We start from the raw sequence: 24,818 nt of genomic DNA on the forward strand, positions 1-24,818 counted from the left end.
GGAGTAACAGAACTAAAACCAGATCCAAACGTCGACCTTTCCGCTGCAGGTGACACCAAATGAACTCTTTTCCATGTTTCTACCATTTCTAAAAGTTTATGTCGCCGTCAATCTGCATCGCAACCTTTGGATTAGTTTCTTCCAACCTTTTCTACCAGATCTGGCAGAAAGGTTTCTGATTTCTGTCCTCATTTTAATGATGTTAAAGTTGCATGAAGTAAAAGATGTTCAGACAGGAAAAAGATCTGATATGCATCCGATACACAAAGGGTGTTGGTTTGTTTGGACCATATAGATTTTTCCTCGTGTGCATTATGTCCCTTCCTGTCTGCTGTGAACACTTTACACCCTCTCCTCTTCCATGTTCTGAGACAAAGTGAAAAAGCAGGAAAAGCAGACGTTACCTGACGGTGAAGTCGTACGAGCAGGACGCCAGGACCGCCGGGCTGAACGGAGAAAACTGCAGGAGGAAGAAAGTTCTGGATCAGAGAAATGTTCTGGACGGGAAGTTTCACTGCTGCAGAAACGCATCTTTCATCTCAAATTATCATTTAAATGTTCGATCCTGTTCGCCTCAAACTGGTGATGCTGCGTTTCCACGGCAACTAACATGAGGCGTTTCACTGGAAGGATAAAACTAAACCTCGAGTCCCAGAGTCGCCTGCAGTCAGGGGGAACAGACCCCGCTGGGGCCGGGACGGGCAAAGCCTGGCCCCACCGGGCAGTAGGGCCCCAACCCGTCACCTACACACCCTCTCACACTCCCCCGCAGCGCCTGCTTTTCTGGAGCTGAACCCGGAGAAAAAGGACCAAATGACGAAAGATGAAGGAAATGGAGGAAAGTGTCCGTCAGTCTCTGTTCGCGTTGTCTGCGTCCGACGTCAACAGATTTTACAGATGTACTTCTGGTCCTGACGGCAACCTCCCAGGGTTTAGATGTTTTCCTGCTGAAGCGCTGCGACCGCATACAGAGTTGTCTGCGCTCATCGTCGGCTGAAGGCTTCATGGCAGATTTACCTTCAAAACTTCACTCCCTCCTAGTACTACTTCACTCCATCATAGTACTACTTCACTCCATCATAGTACTACTTCACTCCATCATAGTACTACTTCACTCCATCATAGTACTACTTCACTCCATCATAGTACTACTTCACTCCATCATAGTACTACTTCACTCCATCATAGTACTACTTCACTCCATCATAGTACTACTTCACTCCCTCCTAGTACTACTTCACTCCCTCCTAGTACTACTTCACTCCATCATAGTACTACTTCACTCCCTCCTAGTACTACTTCACTCCATCATAGTACTACTTCACTCCCTCCTAGTACTACTTCACTCCATCATAGTACTACTTCACTCCATCATAGTACTACTTCACTCCCTCCTAGTACTACTTCACTCCATCATAGTACTACTTCACTCCCTCCTAGTACTACTTCACTCCATCATAGTACTACTTCACTCCATCATAGTACTACTTCACTCCCTCCTAGTACTACTTCACTCCATCATAGTACTACTTCACTCCCTCCTAGCACTACTTCACTCCATCATAGTACTACTTCACTCCCTCCTAGTACTACTTCACTCCCTCCTAGTACTACTTCACTCCATCATAGTACTACTTCACTCCGTCATATTACTACTTCACTTCCTCCTAGTACTACTTCACTCCCACCTAGTACTACTTCACTTCCTCCTAGTACTTCACTCCATCATAGTACTACTTCACTTCATCATAGTACTACTTCACTCCATCATAGTACTACTTCACTCCGTCATATTACTACTTCACTTCCTCCTAGTACTACTTCACTCCCACCTAGTACTACTTCACTTCCTCCTAGTACTTCACTCCATCATAGTACTACTTCACTCCATCATAGTACTACTTCACTCCCTCCTAGTACTACTTCACTCCATCATAGTACTACTTCACTCCCTCCTAGTACTACTTCACTCCATCATAGTACTACTTCACTCCGTCATATTACTACTTCACTTCCTCCTAGTACTACTTCACTCCCTCCTAGTACTACTTCACTGCCTCCTAGTACTTCACTCCATCATAGTACTACTTCACTCCATCATAGTACTACTTCACTTCCTCCTAGTACTACTTCACTCCCTCCTAGTACTTCACTCCATCATAGTACTACTTCAGTCCATCATAGTACTACTTCACTACATCATAGTACTAATTCACTCCCTCCTAGTACTACTTCACTTCATCATAGTACTGCTTCACTCTATAATAGTACTACTTCACTCCATCATAGTACTACTTCACTCCATCATAGTACTACTTCACTCCGTCATAGTACTACTTCACTCCCTCATAATACTACTTCACTCCATCATAATACTACTTCACTCCCTCATAGTACTACTTCACTCCCTCCTAGTACTACTTCATTCCCTCCTAGTACTACTTCACTCCCTCCTAGTACTACTTCACTCCATCATAGTACTACTTCACTCCCTCCTAGTACTACTTCACTCCATCATAGTACTACTTCACTCCATCATAGTACTGCTTCACTCCATCATAGTACTACTTCACTCCCTCATAGTACTACTTCACTCCCACCTAGTACTACTTCACTCCCTCCTAGTACTACTTCACTCCATCATAGTACTACTTCACTCCATCATAGTACTACTTCACTCCATCATAGTACTACTTCACTCCGTCATATTACTACTTCACTTCCTCCTAGTACTACTTCACTCCCACCTAGTACTACTTCACTCCCTCCTAGTACTACTTCACTCCCTCCTAGTACTACTTCACTCCATCATAGTACTACTTCACTCCATCATAGTACTACTTCACTCCATCATAGTACTGCTTCACTCCATCATAGTACTACTTCACTCCCTCCTAGTACTACTTCACTCCCACCTAGTACTACTTCACTCCCTCCTAGTACTACTTCACTCCCTCCTAGTACTACTTCACTCCATCATAGTACTACTTCACTCCATCATAGTACTACTTCACTCCGTCATATTACTACTTCACTTCCTCCTAGTACTACTTCACTCCCTCCTAGTACTTCACTCCATCATAGTACTACTTCACTCCATCATAGTACTACTTCACTCCATCATAGTACTGCTTCACTCCATCATAGTACTACTTCACTCCATCATAGTACTACTTCACTCCCTCCTAGTACTACTTCACTCCATCAAAAAACTACTTCACTCCATCATAGTACTACTTCACTCCCTCATAGTACTACTTCACTCCCTTCTTGTACTACTTCACTCCCTCATAGTACTACATCACTCCCTCATAGTACTACTTCACTCCCTCCTAGTACTACTTCACTCCCTCCTAGTACTACTTCACTCCATCATAGTACTGCTTCACTCCATCATAGTACTACTTCACTCCATCATAGTACTACTTCAATCCCTCCTAGTACTACTTCACTCCATCATAGTACTACTTCACTTCCTCCTAGTACTACTTCACTCCCTCCTAGTACTACTTCACTTCATCATAGTACTACTTCACTCCATCATAGTACTACTTCACTACATCATAGTACTAATTCACTCCCTCCTAGTACTACTTCACTTCATCATAGTACTACTTCACTCCATCATAGCACTACTTTACTCCCTCATAGTACTACTTCACTCCCTCATAGTACTACTTCACTCCCTCCTAGTACTACTTCACTCCATCATAGTACTACTTCACTCCATCATAGAACTACTTCACTCCCTCCTAGTACTACTTCACTCCCTCCTAGTACTACTTCACTCCATCATAGTACTACTTCACTCCCTCCTAGTACTACTTCACTCCATCATAGTACTACTTCACTCCATCATAGTACTACTTCACTCCCTCCTAGTACTACTTCACTCCATCATAGTACTACTTCACTCCCTCCTAGTACTACTTCACTCCATCATAGTACTACTTCACTCCATCATAGTACTACTTCACTCCATCATAGTACTACTTCACTCCATCATAGTACTACTTCACTTCATCACAGTACTACTTCACTCCATCATAGTACTACTTCACTCCATCATAGTACTACTTCACTCCATCATAGTACTACTTCACTTCATCACAGTATTACTTCACTCCATCATAGTACTACTTCACTTCATCACAGTACTACTTCACTCCATCATAGTACTACTTCACTCCATCATAGTACTGCTTCACTCCATCATAGTACTACTTCACTCCATCATAGTACAACTTCACTTCCTCCTAGTACTTCACTCCATCATAGTACTACTTCACTTCATCATAGTACTGCTTCACTCCATCATAGTACTACTTCACTTCCTCCTAGTACTTCACTCCATCATAGTACTACTTCACTCCATCATAGTACTACTTCACTCCCTCCTAGTACTACTTCACTCCATCATAGTACTACTTCACTCCCTCCTAGTACTACTTCACTCCATCATAGTACTACTTCACTCCATCATAGTACTACTTCACTCCGTCATATTACTACTTCACTTCCTCCTAGTACTACTTCACTCCCTCCTAGTACTACTTCACTTCCTCCTAGTACTTCACTCCATCATAGTACTACTTCACTCCATCATAGTACTACTTCACTTCCTCCTAGTACTACTTCACTCCCTCCTAGTACTTCACTCCATCATAGTACTACTTCAGTCCATCATAGTACTACTTCACTACATCATAGTACTAATTCACTCCCTCCTAGTACTACTTCACTTCATCATAGTACTGCTTCACTCTATAATAGTACTACTTCACTCCATCATAGTACTACTTCACTCCATCATAGTACTACTTCACTCCGTCATAGTACTACTTCACTCCCTCATAATACTACTTCACTCCATCATAATACTACTTCACTCCCCCATAGTACTACTTCACTCCCTCCTAGTACTACTTCATTCCCTCCTAGTACTACTTCACTCCCTCCTAGTACTACTTCACTCCATCATAGTACTACTTCACTCCCTCCTAGTACTACTTCACTCCATCATAGTACTACTTCACTCCATCATAGTACTGCTTCACTCCATCATAGTACTACTTCACTCCCTCCTAGTACTACTTCACTCCCACCTAGTACTACTTCACTCCCTCCTAGTACTACTTCACTCCATCATAGTACTACTTCACTCCATCATAGTACTACTTCACTCCATCATAGTACTACTTCACTCCGTCATATTACTACTTCACTTCCTCCTAGTACTACTTCACTCCCACCTAGTACTACTTCACTCCCTCCTAGTACTACTTCACTCCCTCCTAGTACTACTTCACTCCATCATAGTACTACTTCACTCCATCATAGTACTGCTTCACTCCATCATAGTACTACTTCACTCCCTCCTAGTACTACTTCACTCCCACCTAGTACTACTTCACTCCCTCCTAGTACTACTTCACTCCCTCCTAGTACTACTTCACTCCATCATAGTACTACTTCACTCCATCATAGTACTACTTCACTCCGTCATATTACTACTTCACTTCCTCCTAGTACTACTTCACTCCCTCCTAGTACTTCACTCCATCATAGTACTACTTCACTCCATCATAGTACTACTTCACTCCATCATAGTACTGCTTCACTCCATCATAGTACTACTTCACTCCATCATAGTACTACTTCACTCCCTCCTAGTACTACTTCACTCCATCAAAAAACTACTTCACTCCATCATAGTACTACTTCACTCCCTCATAGTACTACTTCACTCCCTTCTTGTACTACTTCACTCCCTCATAGTACTACATCACTCCCTCATAGTACTACTTCACTCCCTCCTAGTACTACTTCACTCCCTCCTAGTACTACTTCACTCCATCATAGTACTGCTTCACTCCATCATAGTACTACTTCACTCCATCATAGTACTACTTCACTCCCTCCTAGTACTACTTCACTCCATCATAGTACTACTTCACTTCCTCCTAGTACTACTTCACTCCCTCCTAGTACTACTTCACTTCATCATAGTACTACTTCACTCCATCATAGTACTACTTCACTACATCATAGTACTAATTCACTCCCTCCTAGTACTACTTCACTTCATCATAGTACTACTTCACTCCATCATAGCACTACTTTACTCCCTCATACTACTACTTCACTCCCTCATAGTACTACTTCACTCCCTCATAATACTACTTCACTCCATCATAATACTACTTCACTCCCTCATAGTACTACTTCACTCCCTCCTAGTACTACTTCACTTCCTCCTAGTACTACTTCACTTCCTCCTAGTACTTCACTCCATCATAGTACTACTTCACTCCATCATAGTACTACTTCACTTCCTCCTAGTACTACTTCACTCCCTCCTAGTACTTCACTCCATCATAGTACTACGCCAGTCCATCATAGTACTACTTCACTACATCATAGTACTAATTCACTCCCTCCTAGTACTACTTCACTTCATCATAGTACTGCTTCACTCTATAATAGTACTACTTCACTCCATCATAGTACTACTTCACTCCATCATAGTACTACTTCACTCCGTCATAGTACTACTTCACTCCCTCATAATACTACTTCACTCCATCATAATACTACTTCACTCCCTCATAGTACTACTTCACTCCCTCCTAGTACTACTTCATTCCCTCCTAGTACTACTTCACTCCCTCCTAGTACTACTTCACTCCATCATAGTACTACTTCACTCCCTCCTAGTACTACTTCACTCCATCATAGTACTACTTCACTCCATCATAGTACTGCTTCACTCCATCATAGTACTACTTCACTCCCTCCTAGTACTACTTCACTCCCACCTAGTACTACTTCACTCCCTCCTAGTACTACTTCACTCCATCATAGTACTACTTCACTCCATCATAGTACTACTTCACTCCATCATAGTACTACTTCACTCCGTCATATTACTACTTCACTTCCTCCTAGTACTACTTCACTCCCACCTAGTACTACTTCACTCCCTCCTAGTACTACTTCACTCCCTCCTAGTACTACTTCACTCCATCATAGTACTACTTCACTCCATCATAGTACTACTTCACTCCATCATAGTACTGCTTCACTCCATCATAGTACTACTTCACTCCCTCCTAGTACTACTTCACTCCCACCTAGTACTACTTCACTCCCTCCTAGTACTACTTCACTCCCTCCTAGTACTACTTCACTCCATCATAGTACTACTTCACTCCATCATAGTACTACTTCACTCCGTCATATTACTACTTCACTTCCTCCTAGTACTACTTCACTCCCTCCTAGTACTTCACTCCATCATAGTACTACTTCACTCCATCATAGTACTACTTCACTCCATCATAGTACTGCTTCACTCCATCATAGTACTACTTCACTCCATCATAGTACTACTTCACTCCCTCCTAGTACTACTTCACTCCATCAAAAAACTACTTCACTCCATCATAGTACTACTTCACTCCCTCATAGTACTACTTCACTCCCTTCTTGTACTACTTCACTCCCTCATAGTACTACATCACTCCCTCATAGTACTACTTCACTCCCTCCTAGTACTACTTCACTCCCTCCTAGTACTACTTCACTCCATCATAGTACTGCTTCACTCCATCATAGTACTACTTCACTCCATCATAGTACTACTTCACTCCCTCCTAGTACTACTTCACTCCATCATAGTACTACTTCACTTCCTCCTAGTACTACTTCACTCCCTCCTAGTACTACTTCACTTCATCATAGTACTACTTCACTCCATCATAGTACTACTTCACTACATCATAGTACTAATTCACTCCCTCCTAGTACTACTTCACTTCATCATAGTACTACTTCACTCCATCATAGCACTACTTTACTCCCTCATACTACTACTTCACTCCCTCATAGTACTACTTCACTCCCTCATAATACTACTTCACTCCATCATAATACTACTTCACTCCCTCATAGTACTACTTCACTCCCTCCTAGTACTACTTCACTTCCTCCTAGTACTACTTCACTTCCTCCTAGAACTTCACTCCATCATAGTACTACTTCACTCCATCATAGTACTACTTCACTTCCTCCTAGTACTACTTCACTCCCTCCTAGTACTTCACTCCATCATAGTACTACTTCAGTCCATCATAGTACTACTTCACTACATCATAGTACTAATTCACTCCCTCCTAGTACTACTTCACTTCATCATAGTACTGCTTCACTCTATAATAGTACTACTTCACTCCATCATAGTACTACTTCACTCCATCATAGTACTACTTCACTCCGTCATAGTACTACTTCACTCCCTCATAATACTACTTCACTCCATCATAATACTACTTCACTCCCCCATAGTACTACTTCACTCCCTCCTAGTACTACTTCATTCCCTCCTAGTACTACTTCACTCCCTCCTAGTACTACTTCACTCCATCATAGTACTACTTCACTTCCTCCTAGTACTACTTCACTCCATCATAGTACTACTTCACTCCATCATAGTACTGCTTCACTCCATCATAGTACTACTTCACTCCCTCCTAGTACTACTTCACTCCCACCTAGTACTACTTCACTCCCTCCTAGTACTACTTCACTCCATCATAGTACTACTTCACTCCATCATAGTACTACTTCACTCCATCATAGTACTACTTCACTCCGTCATATTACTACTTCACTTCCTCCTAGTACTACTTCACTCCCACCTAGTACTACTTCACTCCCTCCTAGTACTACTTCACTCCCTCCTAGTACTACTTCACTCCATCATAGTACTACTTCACTCCATCATAGTACTACTTCACTCCATCATAGTACTGCTTCACTCCATCATAGTACTACTTCACTTCCTCCTAGTACTACTTCACTCCCTCCTAGTACTTCACTCCCTCATAGTACTACTTCACTCCCTCATAATACTACTTCACTCCATCATAATACTACTTCACTCCCTCATAGTACTACTTCACTCCCTCCTAGTACTACTTCACTTCCTCCTAGTACTACTTCACTTCCTCCTAGTACTTCACTCCATCATAGTACTACTTCACTCCATCATAGTACTACTTCACTTCCTCCTAGTACTACTTCACTCCCTCCTAGTACTTCACTCCATCATAGTACTACTTCAGTCCATCATAGTACTACTTCACTACATCATAGTACTAATTCACTCCCTCCTAGTACTACTTCACTTCATCATAGTACTGCTTCACTCTATAATAGTACTACTTCACTCCATCATAGTACTACTTCACTCCATCATAGTACTACTTCACTCCGTCATAGTACTACTTCACTCCCTCATAATACTACTTCACTCCATCATAATACTACTTCACTCCCCCATAGTACTACTTCACTCCCTCCTAGTACTACTTCATTCCCTCCTAGTACTACTTCACTCCCTCCTAGTACTACTTCACTCCATCATAGTACTACTTCACTCCCTCCTAGTACTACTTCACTCCATCATAGTACTACTTCACTCCATCATAGTACTGCTTCACTCCATCATAGTACTACTTCACTCCCTCCTAGTACTACTTCACTCCCACCTAGTACTACTTCACTCCCTCCTAGTACTACTTCACTCCATCATAGTACTACTTCACTCCATCATAGTACTACTTCACTCCATCATAGTACTACTTCACTCCGTCATATTACTACTTCACTTCCTCCTAGTACTACTTCACTCCCACCTAGTACTACTTCACTCCCTCCTAGTACTACTTCACTCCCTCCTAGTACTACTTCACTCTATCATAGTACTACTTCACTCCATCATAGTACTACTTCACTCCATCATAGTACTGCTTCACTCCATCATAGTACTACTTCACTCCCTCCTAGTACTACTTCACTCCCACCTAGTACTACTTCACTCCCTCCTAGTACTACTTCACTCCCTCCTAGTACTACTTCACTCCATCATAGTACTACTTCACTCCATCATAGTACTACTTCACTCCATCATAGTACTACTTCACTCCGTCATATTACTACTTCACTTCCTCCTAGTACTACTTCACTCCCTCCTAGTACTTCACTCCATCATAGTACTACTTCACTCCATCATAGTACTACTTCACTCCCTCCTAGTACTACTTCACTCCATCAAAAAACTACTTCACTCCATCATAGTACTACTTCACTCCCTCATAGTACTACTTCACTCCCTTCTTGTACTACTTCACTCCCTCATAGTACTACATCACTCCCTCATAGTACTACTTCACTCCCTCCTAGTACTACTTCACTCCCTCCTAGTACTACTTCACTCCATCATAGTACTGCTTCACTCCATCATAGTACTACTTCACTCCATCATAGTACTACTTCACTCCCTCCTAGTACTACTTCACTCCATCATAGTACTACTTCACTTCCTCCTAGTACTACTTCACTCCCTCCTAGTACTACTTCACTTCATCATAGTACTACTTCACTCCATCATAGTACTACTTCACTACATCATAGTACTAATTCACTCCCTCCTAGTACTACTTCACTTCATCATAGTACTACTTCACTCCATCATAGCACTACTTTACTCCCTCATACTACTACTTCACTCCCTCATAGTACTACTTCACTCCCTCATAATACTACTTCACTCCATCATAATACTACTTCACTCCCTCATAGTACTACTTCACTCCCTCCTAGTACTACTTCACTTCCTCCTAGTACTACTTCACTTCCTCCTAGTACTTCACTCCATCATAGTACTACTTCACTCCATCATAGTACTACTTCACTTCCTCCTAGTACTACTTCACTCCCTCCTAGTACTTCACTCCATCATAGTACTACTTCAGTCCATCATAGTACTACTTCACTACATCATAGTACTAATTCACTCCCTCCTAGTACTACTTCACTTCATCATAGTACTGCTTCACTCTATAATAGTACTACTTCACTCCATCATAGTACTACTTCACTCCATCATAGTACTACTTCACTCCGTCATAGTACTACTTCACTCCCTCATAATACTACTTCACTCCATCATAATACTACTTCACTCCCTCATAGTACTACTTCACTCCCTCCTAGTACTACTTCATTCCCTCCTAGTACTACTTCACTCCCTCCTAGTACTACTTCACTCCATCATAGTACTACTTCACTCCCTCCTAGTACTACTTCACTCCATCATAGTACTACTTCACTCCATCATAGTACTGCTTCACTCCATCATAGTACTACTTCACTCCCTCCTAGTACTACTTCACTCCCACCTAGTACTACTTCACTCCCTCCTAGTACTACTTCACTCCATCATAGTACTACTTCACTCCATCATAGTACTACTTCACTCCATCATAGTACTACTTCACTCCGTCATATTACTACTTCACTTCCTCCTAGTACTACTTCACTCCCACCTAGTACTACTTCACTCCCTCCTAGTACTACTTCACTCCCTCCTAGTACTACTTCACTCCATCATAGTACTACTTCACTCCATCATAGTACTACTTCACTCCATCATAGTACTGCTTCACTCCATCATAGTACTACTTCACTCCCTCCTAGTACTACTTCACTCCCACCTAGTACTACTTCACTCCCTCCTAGTACTACTTCACTCCCTCCTAGTACTACTTCACTCCATCATAGTACTACTTCACTCCATCATAGTACTACTTCACTCCGTCATATTACTACTTCACTTCCTCCTAGTACTACTTCACTCCCTCCTAGTACTTCACTCCATCATAGTACTACTTCACTCCATCATAGTACTACTTCACTCCATCATAGTACTGCTTCACTCCATCATAGTACTACTTCACTCCATCATAGTACTACTTCACTCCCTCCTAGTACTACTTCACTCCATCAAAAAACTACTTCACTCCATCATAGTACTACTTCACTCCCTCATAGTACTACTTCACTCCCTTCTTGTACTACTTCACTCCCTCATAGTACTACATCACTCCCTCATAGTACTACTTCACTCCCTCCTAGTACTACTTCACTCCCTCCTAGTACTACTTCACTCCATCATAGTACTGCTTCACTCCATCATAGTACTACTTCACTCCATCATAGTACTACTTCACTCCCTCCTAGTACTACTTCACTCCATCATAGTACTACTTCACTTCCTGCTAGTACTACTTCACTCCCTCCTAGTACTACTTCACTTCATCATAGTACTACTTCACTCCATCATAGTACTACTTCACTACATCATAGTACTAATTCACTCCCTCCTAGTACTACTTCACTTCATCATAGTACTACTTCACTCCATCATAGCACTACTTTACTCCCTCATAGTACTACTTCACTCCCTCATAGTACTACTTCACTCCCTCATAATACTACTTCACTCCATCATAATACTACTTCACTCCCTCATAGTACTACTTCACTCCCTCCTAGTACTACTTCATTCCCTCCTAGTACTACTTCACTCCCTCCTAGTACTACTTCACTCCATCATAGTACTACTTCACTCCCTCCTAGTACTACTTCACTCCATCATAGTACTACTTCACTCCATCATAGTACTGCTTCACTCCATCATAGTACTACTTCACTCCCTCCTAGTACTACTTCACTCCCACCTAGTACTACTTCACTCCCTCCTAGTACTACTTCACTCCATCATAGTACTACTTCACTCCATCATAGTACTACTTTACTCCATCATAGTACTACTTCACTCCGTCATATTACTACTTCACTTCCTCCTAGTACTACTTCACTCCCACCTAGTACTACTTCACTCCCTCCTAGTACTACTTCACTCCCTCCTAGTACTACTTCACTCCATCATAGTACTACTTCACTCCATCATAGTACTGCTTCACTCCATCATAGTACTACTTCACTCCCTCCTAGTACTACTTCACTCCCACCTAGTACTACTTCACTCCCTCCTAGTACTACTTCACTCCCTCCTAGTACTACTTCACTCCATCATAGTACTACTTCACTCCATCATAGTACTACTTCACTCCGTCATATTACTACTTCACTTCCTCCTAGTACTACTTCACTCCCTCCTACTACTTCACTCCATCATAGTACTACTTCACTCCATCATAGTACTACTTCACTCCATCATAGTACTGCTTCACTCCATCATAGTACTACTTCACTCCATCATAGTACTACTTCACTCCCTCCTAGTACTACTTCACTCCATCAAACTACTACTTCACTCCATCATAGTACTACTTCACTCCCTCATAGTACTACTTTACTCCTTCCTAGTACTACTTCACTCCCTCCTAGTACTACTTCATTCCCCCCTAGTACTACTTCACTCCCTCCTAGTACTACTTCACTCCATCATAGTACTACATCACTCCCTCATAGTACTACTTCACTCCCTCCTAGTACTACTTCACTCCATCATAGTACTACTTCACTCCATCATAGTACTGCTTCACTCCATCATAGTACTACTTCACTCCATAATAGTACTACTTAAATCCGTCATAGTACTACTTCACTTCCTCCTAGTACTACTTCACTACCTCCTAGTACTTCACTCCATCATAGTACTACTTCACTCCATCATAGTACTACTTCACTCCCTCCTACTACTTCTTTACTCCATCATAGTACTACTTCACTCCCTACTAGTACTACTTCACTCCATCATAGTACTACTTCACTTCATCATAGTACTACTTCACTCCATCATAGTACTACTTCACGCCGTCATATTACTACTTCACTCCCTCCTAGTACTACTTCACTCCATCATAGTACTACTTCACTCCCTCCTACTACTTCTTTACTCCATCATAGTACTACTTCACTCCCTACTAGTACTACTTCACTCCATCATAGTACTACTTCACTTCATCATAGTACTACTTCACTCCATCATAGTACTACTTCACGCCGTCATATTACTACTTCACTCCCTCCTAGTACTACTTCACTCCATCATAGTACTGCTTCACTCCATCATAGTACTACTTCACTCCATCATAGTACTACTTCACTCCCTCCTAGTACTACTTCACTCCATCATAGTACTACTTCACTCCCTCCTAGTACTACTTCACTCCATCATAGTACTACTTGACTCCATCATAGTACTACTTCACTCCCTCCTACTACTTCTTTACTCCATCATAGTACTACTTCACTCCCTCCTAGTACTACTTCACTCCATCATAGTACTACTTCACTCCATCATAGTACTACTTCACTCCGTCATATTACTACTTCACTTCCTCCTAGTACTACTTCACTCCCTCCTAGTACTACTTCACTCCCTCCTAGTACTACTTCACTCAATTTTAGTACTACTTCACTCCCTCATAGTACTACTTCACTCCCTCCTAGTACTACTTCACTCCCTCCTAGTACTATTTCACTCCCTTCTTGTACTACTTCACTCCCTCATAGTACTACTTCACTCCCTCCTAGTACTACTTCACTCCATCATAGTACTACTTCACTCCATCATAGTACTACTTCACTCCCTCTTAGTACTACTTCACTCCACCAAACTACTACTTCACTCCATCATAGTACTACTTCACTCCCTCATAGTACTACTTCACTCCCTCCTAGTACTACTTCACTCCATCATAGTACTACTTCACTCCCTCCTAGTACTACTTCACTCCATCATACTACTACTTCACTCCATCATAGTACTACTTCACTCCATCATAGTACTACTTCACTCCATTATACTACTACTTCACTCCATCATAGTACTACTTCACTCCATCATAGTACTACTTCACTCCATCATAGTACTACTTCACTCCCTCCTAGTACTACTTCACTCCCTCCTAGTACTAGTTCATTCCCTCCTAGTACTAATTCACTCCCTCCTAGTACTACTTCACTCCCACCTAGTACTACTTCACTCCCTCCTAGTACTACTTCACTCCATCATAGTACTACTTCACTCCATCATAGTACTACTTTACTCCATCATAGTACTACTTCACTCCGTCATATTACTACTTCACTTCCTCCTAGTACTACTTCACTCCCACCTAGTACTACTTCACTCCCTCCTAGTACTACTTCACTCCCTCCTAGTACTACTTCACTCCCACCTAGTACTACTTCACTCCCTCCTAGTACTACTTCACTCCATCATAGTACTACTTCACTCCATCATAGTACTACTTTACTCCATCATAGTACTACTTCACTCCCTCCTAGTACTACTTCACTCCCACCTAGTACTACTTCACTCCCTCCTAGTACTACTTCACTCCATCATAGTACTACTTCACTCCATCATAGTACTACTTTACTCCATCATAGTACTACTTCACTCCGTCATATTACTACTTCACTTCCTCCTAGTACTACTTCACTCCCACCTAGTACTACTTCACTCCCTCCTAGTACTACTTCACTCCCTCCTAGTACTACTTCACTCCATCATAGTACTACTTCACTCCATCATAGTACTGCTTCACTCCATCATAGTACTACTTCACTCCCTCCTAGTACTACTTCACTCCCACCTAGTACTACTTCACTCCCTCCTAGTACTACTTCACTCCCTCCTAGTACTACTTCACTCCATCATAGTACTACTTCACTCCATCATAGTACTACTTCACTCCGTCATATTACTACTTCACTTCCTCCTAGTACTACTTCACTCCCTCCTACTACTTCACTCCATCATAGTACTACTTCACTCCATCATAGTACTACTTCACTCCATCATAGTACTGCTTCACTCCATCATAGTACTACTTCACTCCATCATAGTACTACTTCACTCCCTCCTAGTACTACTTCACTCCATCAAACTACTACTTCACTCCATCATAGTACTACTTCACTCCCTCATAGTACTACTTTACTCCTTCCTAGTACTACTTCACTCCCTCCTAGTACTACTTCATTCCCCCCTAGTACTACTTCACTCCCTCCTAGTACTACTTCACTCCATCATAGTACTACATCACTCCCTCATAGTACTACTTCACTCCCTCCTAGTACTACTTCACTCCATCATAGTACTACTTCACTCCATCATAGTACTGCTTCACTCCATCATAGTACTACTTCACTCCATCATAGTACTACTTAAATCCGTCATAGTACTACTTCACTTCCTCCTAGTACTACTTCACTACCTCCTAGTACTTCACTCCATCATAGTACTACTTCACTCCATCATAGTACTACTTCACTCCCTCCTACTACTTCTTTACTCCATCATAGTACTACTTCACTCCCTACTAGTACTACTTCACTCCATCATAGTACTACTTCACTTCATCATAGTACTACTTCACTCCATCATAGTACTACTTCACGCCGTCATATTACTACTTCACTCCCTCCTAGTACTACTTCACTCCATCATAGTACTACTTCACTCCCTCCTACTACTTCTTTACTCCATCATAGTACTACTTCACTCCCTACTAGTACTACTTCACTCCATCATAGTACTACTTCACTTCATCATAGTACTACTTCACTCCATCATAGTACTACTTCACGCCGTCATATTACTACTTCACTCCCTCCTAGTACTACTTCACTCCATCATAGTACTGCTTCACTCCATCATAGTACTACTTCACTCCATCATAGTACTACTTCACTCCCTCCTAGTACTACTTCACTCCATCATAGTACTACTTCACTCCCTCCTAGTACTACTTCACTCCATCATAGTACTACTTGACTCCATCATAGTACTACTTCACTCCCTCCTACTACTTCTTTACTCCATCATAGTACTACTTCACTCCCTCCTAGTACTACTTCACTCCATCATAGTACTAATTCACTCCATCATAGTACTACTTCACTCCGTCATATTACTACTTCACTTCCTCCTAGTACTACTTCACTCCCTCCTAGTACTACTTCACTCCCTCCTAGTACTACTTCACTCAATTTTAGTACTACTTCACTCCCTCATAGTACTACTTCACTCCCTCCTAGTACTACTTCACTCCCTCCTAGTACTATTTCACTCCCTTCTTGTACTACTTCACTCCCTCATAGTACTACTTCACTCCCTCCTAGTACTACTTCACTCCATCATAGTACTACTTCACTCCATCATAGTACTACTTCACTCCCTCTTAGTACTACTTCACTCCACCAAACTACTACTTCACTCCATCATAGTACTACTTCACTCCCTCATAGTACTACTTCACTCCCTCCTAGTACTACTTCACTCCATCATAGTACTACTTCACTCCCTCCTAGTACTACTTCACTCCATCATACTACTACTTCACTCCATCATAGTACTACTTCACTCCATCATAGTACTACTTCACTCCATCATAGTACTACTTCACTCCATCATAGTACTACTTCACTCCCTCCTAGTACTACTTCACTCCCTCCTAGTACTAGTTCATTCCCTCCTAGTACTAATTCACTCCCTCCTAGTACTACTTCACTCCATCCTAGTACTACTTCACTCCATCATAGTACTACTTCACTCCATCATAGTACTACTTCACTCCCTCCTAGTACTACTTCATTCCCTCCTAGTACTAATTCACTCCCTCCTAGTACTACTTCACTCCATCCTAGTACTACTTCACTTCATCATAGTACTACTTCACTCCCTCCTAGTACTACTTCACTCCCTCCTAGTACTACTTCATTCCCTCCTAGTACTACTTCACTCCCTCCTAGTACTACTTCACTCCATCCTAGTACTACTTCACTTCATCATAGTACTGCTTCACTCTATCATAGTACTACTTCACTCCATCATAGTACTACTTTACTCCCTCCTAGTACTACTTCATTCCCTCCTAGTACTACTTCACTCCCTCCTAGTACTACTTCACTCCATCCTAGTACTACTTCACTTCATCATAGTACTGCTTCACTCTATCATAGTACTACTTCACTCCCTCATAGTACTACTTCACTCCCTCCTAGTACTACTTCACTCCCTCCTAGTACTACTTCACTCCATCATAGTACTACTGCACTCCCTCATAGTACTACTTCACTCCCTCCTAGTACTACTTCACTCCATCCTAGTACTACTTCACTTCATCATAGTACTGCTTCACTATCATAGTACTACTTCACTCCATCATAGCACTACTTTACTCCCTCATAGTACTACTTCACTCCCTCATAGTACTACTTCACTCCATCATAATACTATTTCACTCCCTCATAGTACTACTTCACTCCCTCCTAGTACTACTTGATTCCCTCCTAGTACTACTTCACTCCATCATAGTACTACTTCACTCCCTCCTAGTACTACTTCACTCCATCATAGTACTTCTTCACTCCATCATAGTACTGCTTTACTCCATCATAGTACTACTTCACTCCGTCATAGTACTACTTCACTTCCTCCTAGTACTACTTCACTCCCTCCTAGTACTTCACTCCATCATAGTACTACTTCACTCCATCATAGTACTACTTCACTCCCTCCTAGTACTACTTCGCCCCATCATAGTACTAATTCACTCCTTCCTAGTACTATTTCACTCACTCCTAGTACTACTGACTCACTCCTAGTACTACTTCTTCTAGTCCTACTGTACTCCTTGCTAGTCCTACTATATTACTTGATAGCCCTACTATACTCTTTGATAGTCCTACTATACTACTTGCTAGTCTTACTGTACTCCTTGCTAGACCTACTATACTCCTTGCTAGTCTACTATACTCCTTGCTAGTCCTACCGTAGTCCTTGCTAGTCCTACCGTACTCCTTGCTAGTCCTACCGTACTCTTTGCTAGTCCTACTATACTACTTGCTAGTGCTACCGTACTCCTTGCTAGTCCTACTATACTCCTTGCTAGTCCTACTACACTACTTGCTAGTCCTACTGTACTCATTCCTGGTCCAACTATACTCCTTGCTAGTCCTACTTTTCCTCCTTGCTAGTCCAACCGTACTCTTTGCTAGTCCTACTGTACTCTTTGCTAGTCCTACTATACTACTTGCTAGTCCTACTGTTCTCATTACTATTCCAACTACACTTCTTGCTAGTCCTACCGTACTCTTTGCTAGTCCTACTGTACTCTTTGCTAGTCCCACTATACTACTTGCTAGTCCTACTGTACTCATTACTAGTCCAACTACACTCCTTGCTAGTCCTACCATACTCCTTTCTAGTCCTGCTGTACTCCTTGCTAGTCCTACCGTACTCTTTGCTAGTCCTACTATACTATTTGCTAGTCCTACCGTACTCCTTGCTAGTCCTACTATACTCCTTGCTAGTCCTACTATACTACTTGCTAGTCCTACTGTACTCATTCCTGGTCCAACTATACTCCTTGCTAGTCCTACTTTTCTCCTTGCTAGTCCTACCATACTCTTTGCTAGTTCTACTGTACTCCTTGCTAGTCCTACTATACTCCTTGCTAGCCCTACTATACTACTTGCTAGTCCTACTGTACTCATTACTGGTCCAACTATACTCCTTGCTAGTCCTACTTTTCTCCTTGCTAGTCCTACCGTAGTCTTTGCTAGTCCTACTGTACTCTTTGCAAGTCCCACTATACTACTTGCTAGTCCTACTGTACTCATTACTAGTCCAACTACACTCCTTGCTAGTCCTACCGTACTCCTTGCTAGTCCTACCGTACTCCTTGCTAGTCCTACTGTACTCCTTGCTTGTCCTACTATACTCCTTTCTAGTCCTGCTGTACTCCTTGCTAGTCCTACCGTACTCTTTGCTAGTCCTACCATACTACTTGCTAGTCCTACTATACTCCTTGCTAGTCCTACTATACTACTTGCTAGTCCTACTGTACTCATTCCTGGTCCAACTATACTCCTTGCTAGTCCTACTTTTCCTCCTTGCTAGTCCAACCGTACTCTTTGCTAGTCCTACTGTACTCTTTGCTAGTCCTACTATACTACTTGCTAGTCCTACTGTTCTCATTACTATTCCAACTACACTCCTTGCTAGTCCTACCGTACTCCTTGCTAGTCCTACTGTACTCCTTGCTTGTCCTACTGTACTCCTTGCTTGTCCTACTGTACTCCTTGCTTGTCCTACTATACTCCTTTCTAGTCCTGCTGTACTCCTTGCTAGTCCTACCGTACTCTTTGCTAGTCCTACCATACTACTTGCTAGTCCTACTATACTCCTTGCTAGTCCTACTATACTCCTTGCTAGTCCTACTATACTACTTGCTAGTCCTACTGTACTCATTCCTGGTCCAACTATACTCCTTTCTAGTCCTGCTGTACTCATTCCTGGTCCAACTATACTCCTTGCTAGTCCTACTTTTCCTCCTTGCTAGTCCAACCGTACTCTTTGCTAGTCCTACTGTACTCTTTGCTAGTCCTACTGTACTCTTTGCTAGTCCTACTATACTACTTGCTAGTCCTACTGTTCTCATTACTATTCCAACTACACTTCTTGCTAGTCCTACCGTACTCTTTGCTAGTCCTACTGTACTCTTTGCTAGTCCCACTATACTACTTGCTAGTCCTACTGTACTCATTACTAGTCCAACTACACTCCTTGCTAGTCCTACCGTACTCCTTGCTAGTCCTACCATACTCCTTTCTAGTCCTGCTGTACTCCTTGCTAGTCCTACCGTACTCTTTGCTAGTCCTACTATACTATTTGCTAGTCCTACCGTACTCCTTGCTAGTCCTACTATACTCCTTGCTAGTCCTACTATACTACTTGCTAGTCCTACTGTACTCATTCCTGGTCCAACTATACTCCTTGCTAGTCCTACTTTTCTCCTTGCTAGTCCTACCATACTCTTTGCTAGTTCTACTGTACTCCTTGCTAGTCCTACTATACTCCTTGCTAGCCCTACTATACTACTTGCTAGTCCTACTGTACTCATTACTGGTCCAACTATACTCCTTGCTAGTCCTACTTTTCTCCTTGCTAGTCCTACCGTAGTCTTTGCTAGTCCTACTGTACTCTTTGCAAGTCCCACTATACTACTTGCTAGTCCTACTGTACTCATTACTAGTCCAACTACACTCCTTGCTAGTCCTACCGTACTCCTTGCTAGTCCTACCGTACTCCTTGCTAGTCCTACTGTACTCCTTGCTTGTCCTACTATACTCCTTTCTAGTCCTGCTGTACTCCTTGCTAGTCCTACCGTACTCTTTGCTAGTCCTACCATACTACTTGCTAGTCCTACTATACTCCTTGCTAGTCCTACTATACTACTTGCTAGTCCTACTGTACTCATTCCTGGTCCAACTATACTCCTTGCTAGTCCTACTTTTCCTCCTTGCTAGTCCAACCGTACTCTTTGCTAGTCCTACTGTACTCTTTGCTAGTCCTACTATACTACTTGCTAGTCCTACTGTTCTCATTACTATTCCAACTACACTCCTTGCTAGTCCTACCGTACTCCTTGCTAGTCCTACTGTACTCCTTGCTTGTCCTACTGTACTCCTTGCTTGTCCTACTGTACTCCTTGCTTGTCCTACTATACTCCTTTCTAGTCCTGCTGTACTCCTTGCTAGTCCTACCGTACTCTTTGCTAGTCCTACCATACTACTTGCTAGTCCTACTATACTCCTTGCTAGTCCTACTATACTACTTGCTAGTCCTACTGTACTCATTCCTGGTCCAACTATACTCCTTTCTAGTCCTGCTGTACTCATTCCTGGTCCAACTATACTCCTTGCTAGTCCTACTTTTCCTCCTTGCTAGTCCAACCGTACTCTTTGCTAGTCCTACTGTACTCTTTGCTAGTCCTACTGTACTCTTTGCTAGTCCTACTATACTACTTGCTAGTCCTACTGTTCTCATTACTATTCCAACTATACTCCTTGCTAGTCCTACCGTACTCCTTGCTTGTCTTACTTTAGTACAGATACAGATACAGGAACTAGTGTGTGCGTAGCGTGCGGCGCTGGCAGCTGGCTGGTTATTCCAGTCTTCGCGCTGCTGTCAGGTGTTTCCATGCTGTAAGATGAAGGAAGTTTAATGTGAAAATCCAGCTGGACAGGAAGTGAGCAGCTTGTTGTGATTGGTCCTCTCGTGCTGACCGTCTCCTTCTTCCTCTCCGCTCTGATGAATCAACACGAGCCGACAGCAGACACTGACGAACAGTTTGGGGCGAGTCGCCTACATCGATCGGTGGCATCTGCCCAGAAAACTCCACATGAGCTGCTACAGTGTGTGTATGTGTGTGTTCAGACACACACACACACTCTGTAGGATGTGTTGCTAATCTTAGTAACTGGGTTGTGTTTGAGGACACACACTTCTGATATAAATGTGTGTGTGTTCCTATTAGGTCAATTAAAGTAGGTGTTTTGATGCTGTCAGGCCTCACACTGCCTCCGCACCAACACACACACATTCCCGAGGACTACGCGTAGCGACACAACATCTGACGGAGTGTGAGGTAAGAAGCAGAGATGTGTGTACCTTGACTCTGCGGATGGCGTAGGTGTGTCCCAGCAGTCTGCTGACGGGTTGGCGGACGTTCCTCAGGTCCCACACACACACACTGCAGTCCACCGAGCCCGTGGCGACGACATTCTGCAGGGAGGAAACAAAGCGTCATGTCCCAAAGAGTCTCTGAGATGGACAGAGGTTCATCCATCATCTGTTAGTATGATGTCATCTACCGATTCGGAGGATTAGGAGGAATCTCTGTATGCTGGGAAAGTGCTGGATGAGGGAGATCTTCTCCCAGTCACATGTAAACAGAATCCTACTGCCGCCGTCTGGTTTTTAGAGCTTAATAAGGTCTGCTCCCATCCAGACTACATCTCTTTCAGGGAAAACATTTCAGATTCCACCATGCAGGACCACATCTTGATGGTGGAACAAGAGAACTGGTCCAGCAGGACCACATCTTGATGGTGGAACAAGAGAACTGGTCCAGCAGGACCACATCCTGATGGTGGAACAGGAGAACTGGTCCAGCAGGACCATGCTGAAACACATCCTGATGGTGGAACAGGAGAACTGGTCCAGCAGGACCACGCTGGACCACATCCTGATGGTGGAACAGGAGAACTGGTCCAGTAGGACCACGCTGGACCACATCCTGATGGTGGAACAGGAGAACTGGTCCAGCAGGACCACGCTGGACCACACCCTGATGGTGGAACAGGAGAACTGGTCCAGCAGGACCACGCTGGACCACATCCTGATGGTGGAACAGGAGAACTGGTCCAGCAGGACCATGCTGAAACACATCCTGATGGTGGAACAGGAGAACTGGTCCAGCAGGACCACGCTGGACCACATCCTGATGGTGGAACAGGAGAACTGGTCCAGCAGGACCACGCTGGACCACACCCTGATGGTGGAACAGGAGAACTGGTCCAGCAGGACCACGCTGGACCACATCCTGATGGTGGAACAGGAGAACTGGTCCAGCAGGACCACGCTGGACCACACCCTGATGGTGGAACAGGAGAACTGGTCCAGCAGGACCACGCTGGACCACATCCTGATGGTGGAACAGGAGAACTGGTCCAGCAGGACCATGCTGAAACACATCCTGATGGTGGAACAGGAGAACTGGTCCAGCAGGACCACGCTGGACCACATCCTGATGGTGGAACAGGAGAACTGGTCCAGTAGGACCACGCTGGACCACATCCTGATGGTGGAACAGGAGAACTGGTCCAGCAGGACCACGCTGGACCACATCCTGATGGTGGAACAGGAGAACTGGTCCAGCAGGACCACGCTGGACCACATCCTGCATCAGACCAGCAGCTGCTTCTAGATCTGAAGTCAGCTCAGATGTTCCATCAGACGGTGAAACGTCTCAGTTCATCACCTGATCTGTTGTTTAGCTTCTACTGGGAATAAAATCTGAGTAGATGAGATTCAGACATCGATAATCTCCAGAGTCTTTTCAACTCAAATTAAATAAAATCAGAGTAAATTAATATAATTTATAATTTTTATTCCTTGGCTTTTAACCCAGTGTGAGTCTCCTTCTGGTCAGTGTGCTATATTTTGGTTTATTTACTATTTATTTATTTTGTTTTATTATTTCATATTTTATTCCTTGTATGATCTATTGTTTTATTGTGTTATTTATCTCGTAACTTTTGGCTGATGTACAGCCCTTTGTCCCAACTTTGGTTATTTTAAAGGGCTTTATATATAAAGTTGAGTTGAGTAATTTAAGGGGAATAAACGGACGACAACACCCCAACACACACACATATTTTACATAAAATAAACCAATGGAAATATCAGGTGAACGCGTACCTGATCATATTTGCACCAATCACAGCTCAGGATCTCTGCCTTGTGAGCTGGAACAACCAATCGGCACGCAGCGCCCTTCACGTCCCAAATCCTGAGGGTCCCGTCACCTGAGAGCGAGAGACAGCAGAGGTTCAGCCATCGTACGGTGAAGGAAGACGAGAGGTCCAGCTGTGGGTAAGGAGAATTAGCTGCTAACGTGGGGACGAGCCCTGCAAGCAAGAAGAGACTTGTGAAAAGGAAATATTCTGCATGACTCATGGCTGGGAAGCGTTGTGAGTTTTTCTCATCGCCCTGAAGCTCTGACTTGGATTAGAGGCCGGATCAGCCTGCAGGAGCTTCCAGATGCTTTGCTCAGCCAGAGAAACACGTCTGTGATGATTAAATCAGTTTCAAATGGATTTTAATTCAGAAATAAAACTAAGAAATAATAATTCATCAGGAAGGAACACATGTGAAAATCTTCAATCAGGCAGAAAGATCTACGTTATCGTGACCGGTTGTGTCTTCCACCTGCTTTCACGCTTCGTTTTTATGCATTAATGCTTCTCCTGTTCAGACCGTGTTTCCTTCCTGTAACAGCTAATTCTGTAACACCTGCTGATAACCTGCCAATAATAAGCCAATAACATTCTCACATCTATCCATCCATCCATCTATCTATATA

General features: G+C 42.9%; 1 protein-coding gene across 1 annotated transcript in view; it reads right to left on the reverse strand.

The window, feature by feature from the left end:
• pex7 (peroxisomal biogenesis factor 7) overlaps positions 1 to 24,818 on the reverse strand; it is a 99,433-nt gene that overhangs the window by 36,201 nt on the left and 38,414 nt on the right. The window contains exons 7-9 of the mRNA XM_079255757.1: positions 24,155 to 24,261; positions 22,343 to 22,456; positions 405 to 460 (exon numbers count right to left, since the gene is read on the reverse strand). Coding sequence (XP_079111883.1) covers positions 405 to 460; positions 22,343 to 22,456; positions 24,155 to 24,261 — 277 coding nt within the window. The remainder of the gene's footprint in view (positions 1 to 404; positions 461 to 22,342; positions 22,457 to 24,154; positions 24,262 to 24,818) is intronic.

Source organism: Telmatherina bonti, assembly GCF_933228915.1.
Source record: "Telmatherina bonti genome assembly, chromosome: 16".
Taxonomy (NCBI): domain Eukaryota; kingdom Metazoa; phylum Chordata; class Actinopteri; order Atheriniformes; family Telmatherinidae; genus Telmatherina; species Telmatherina bonti.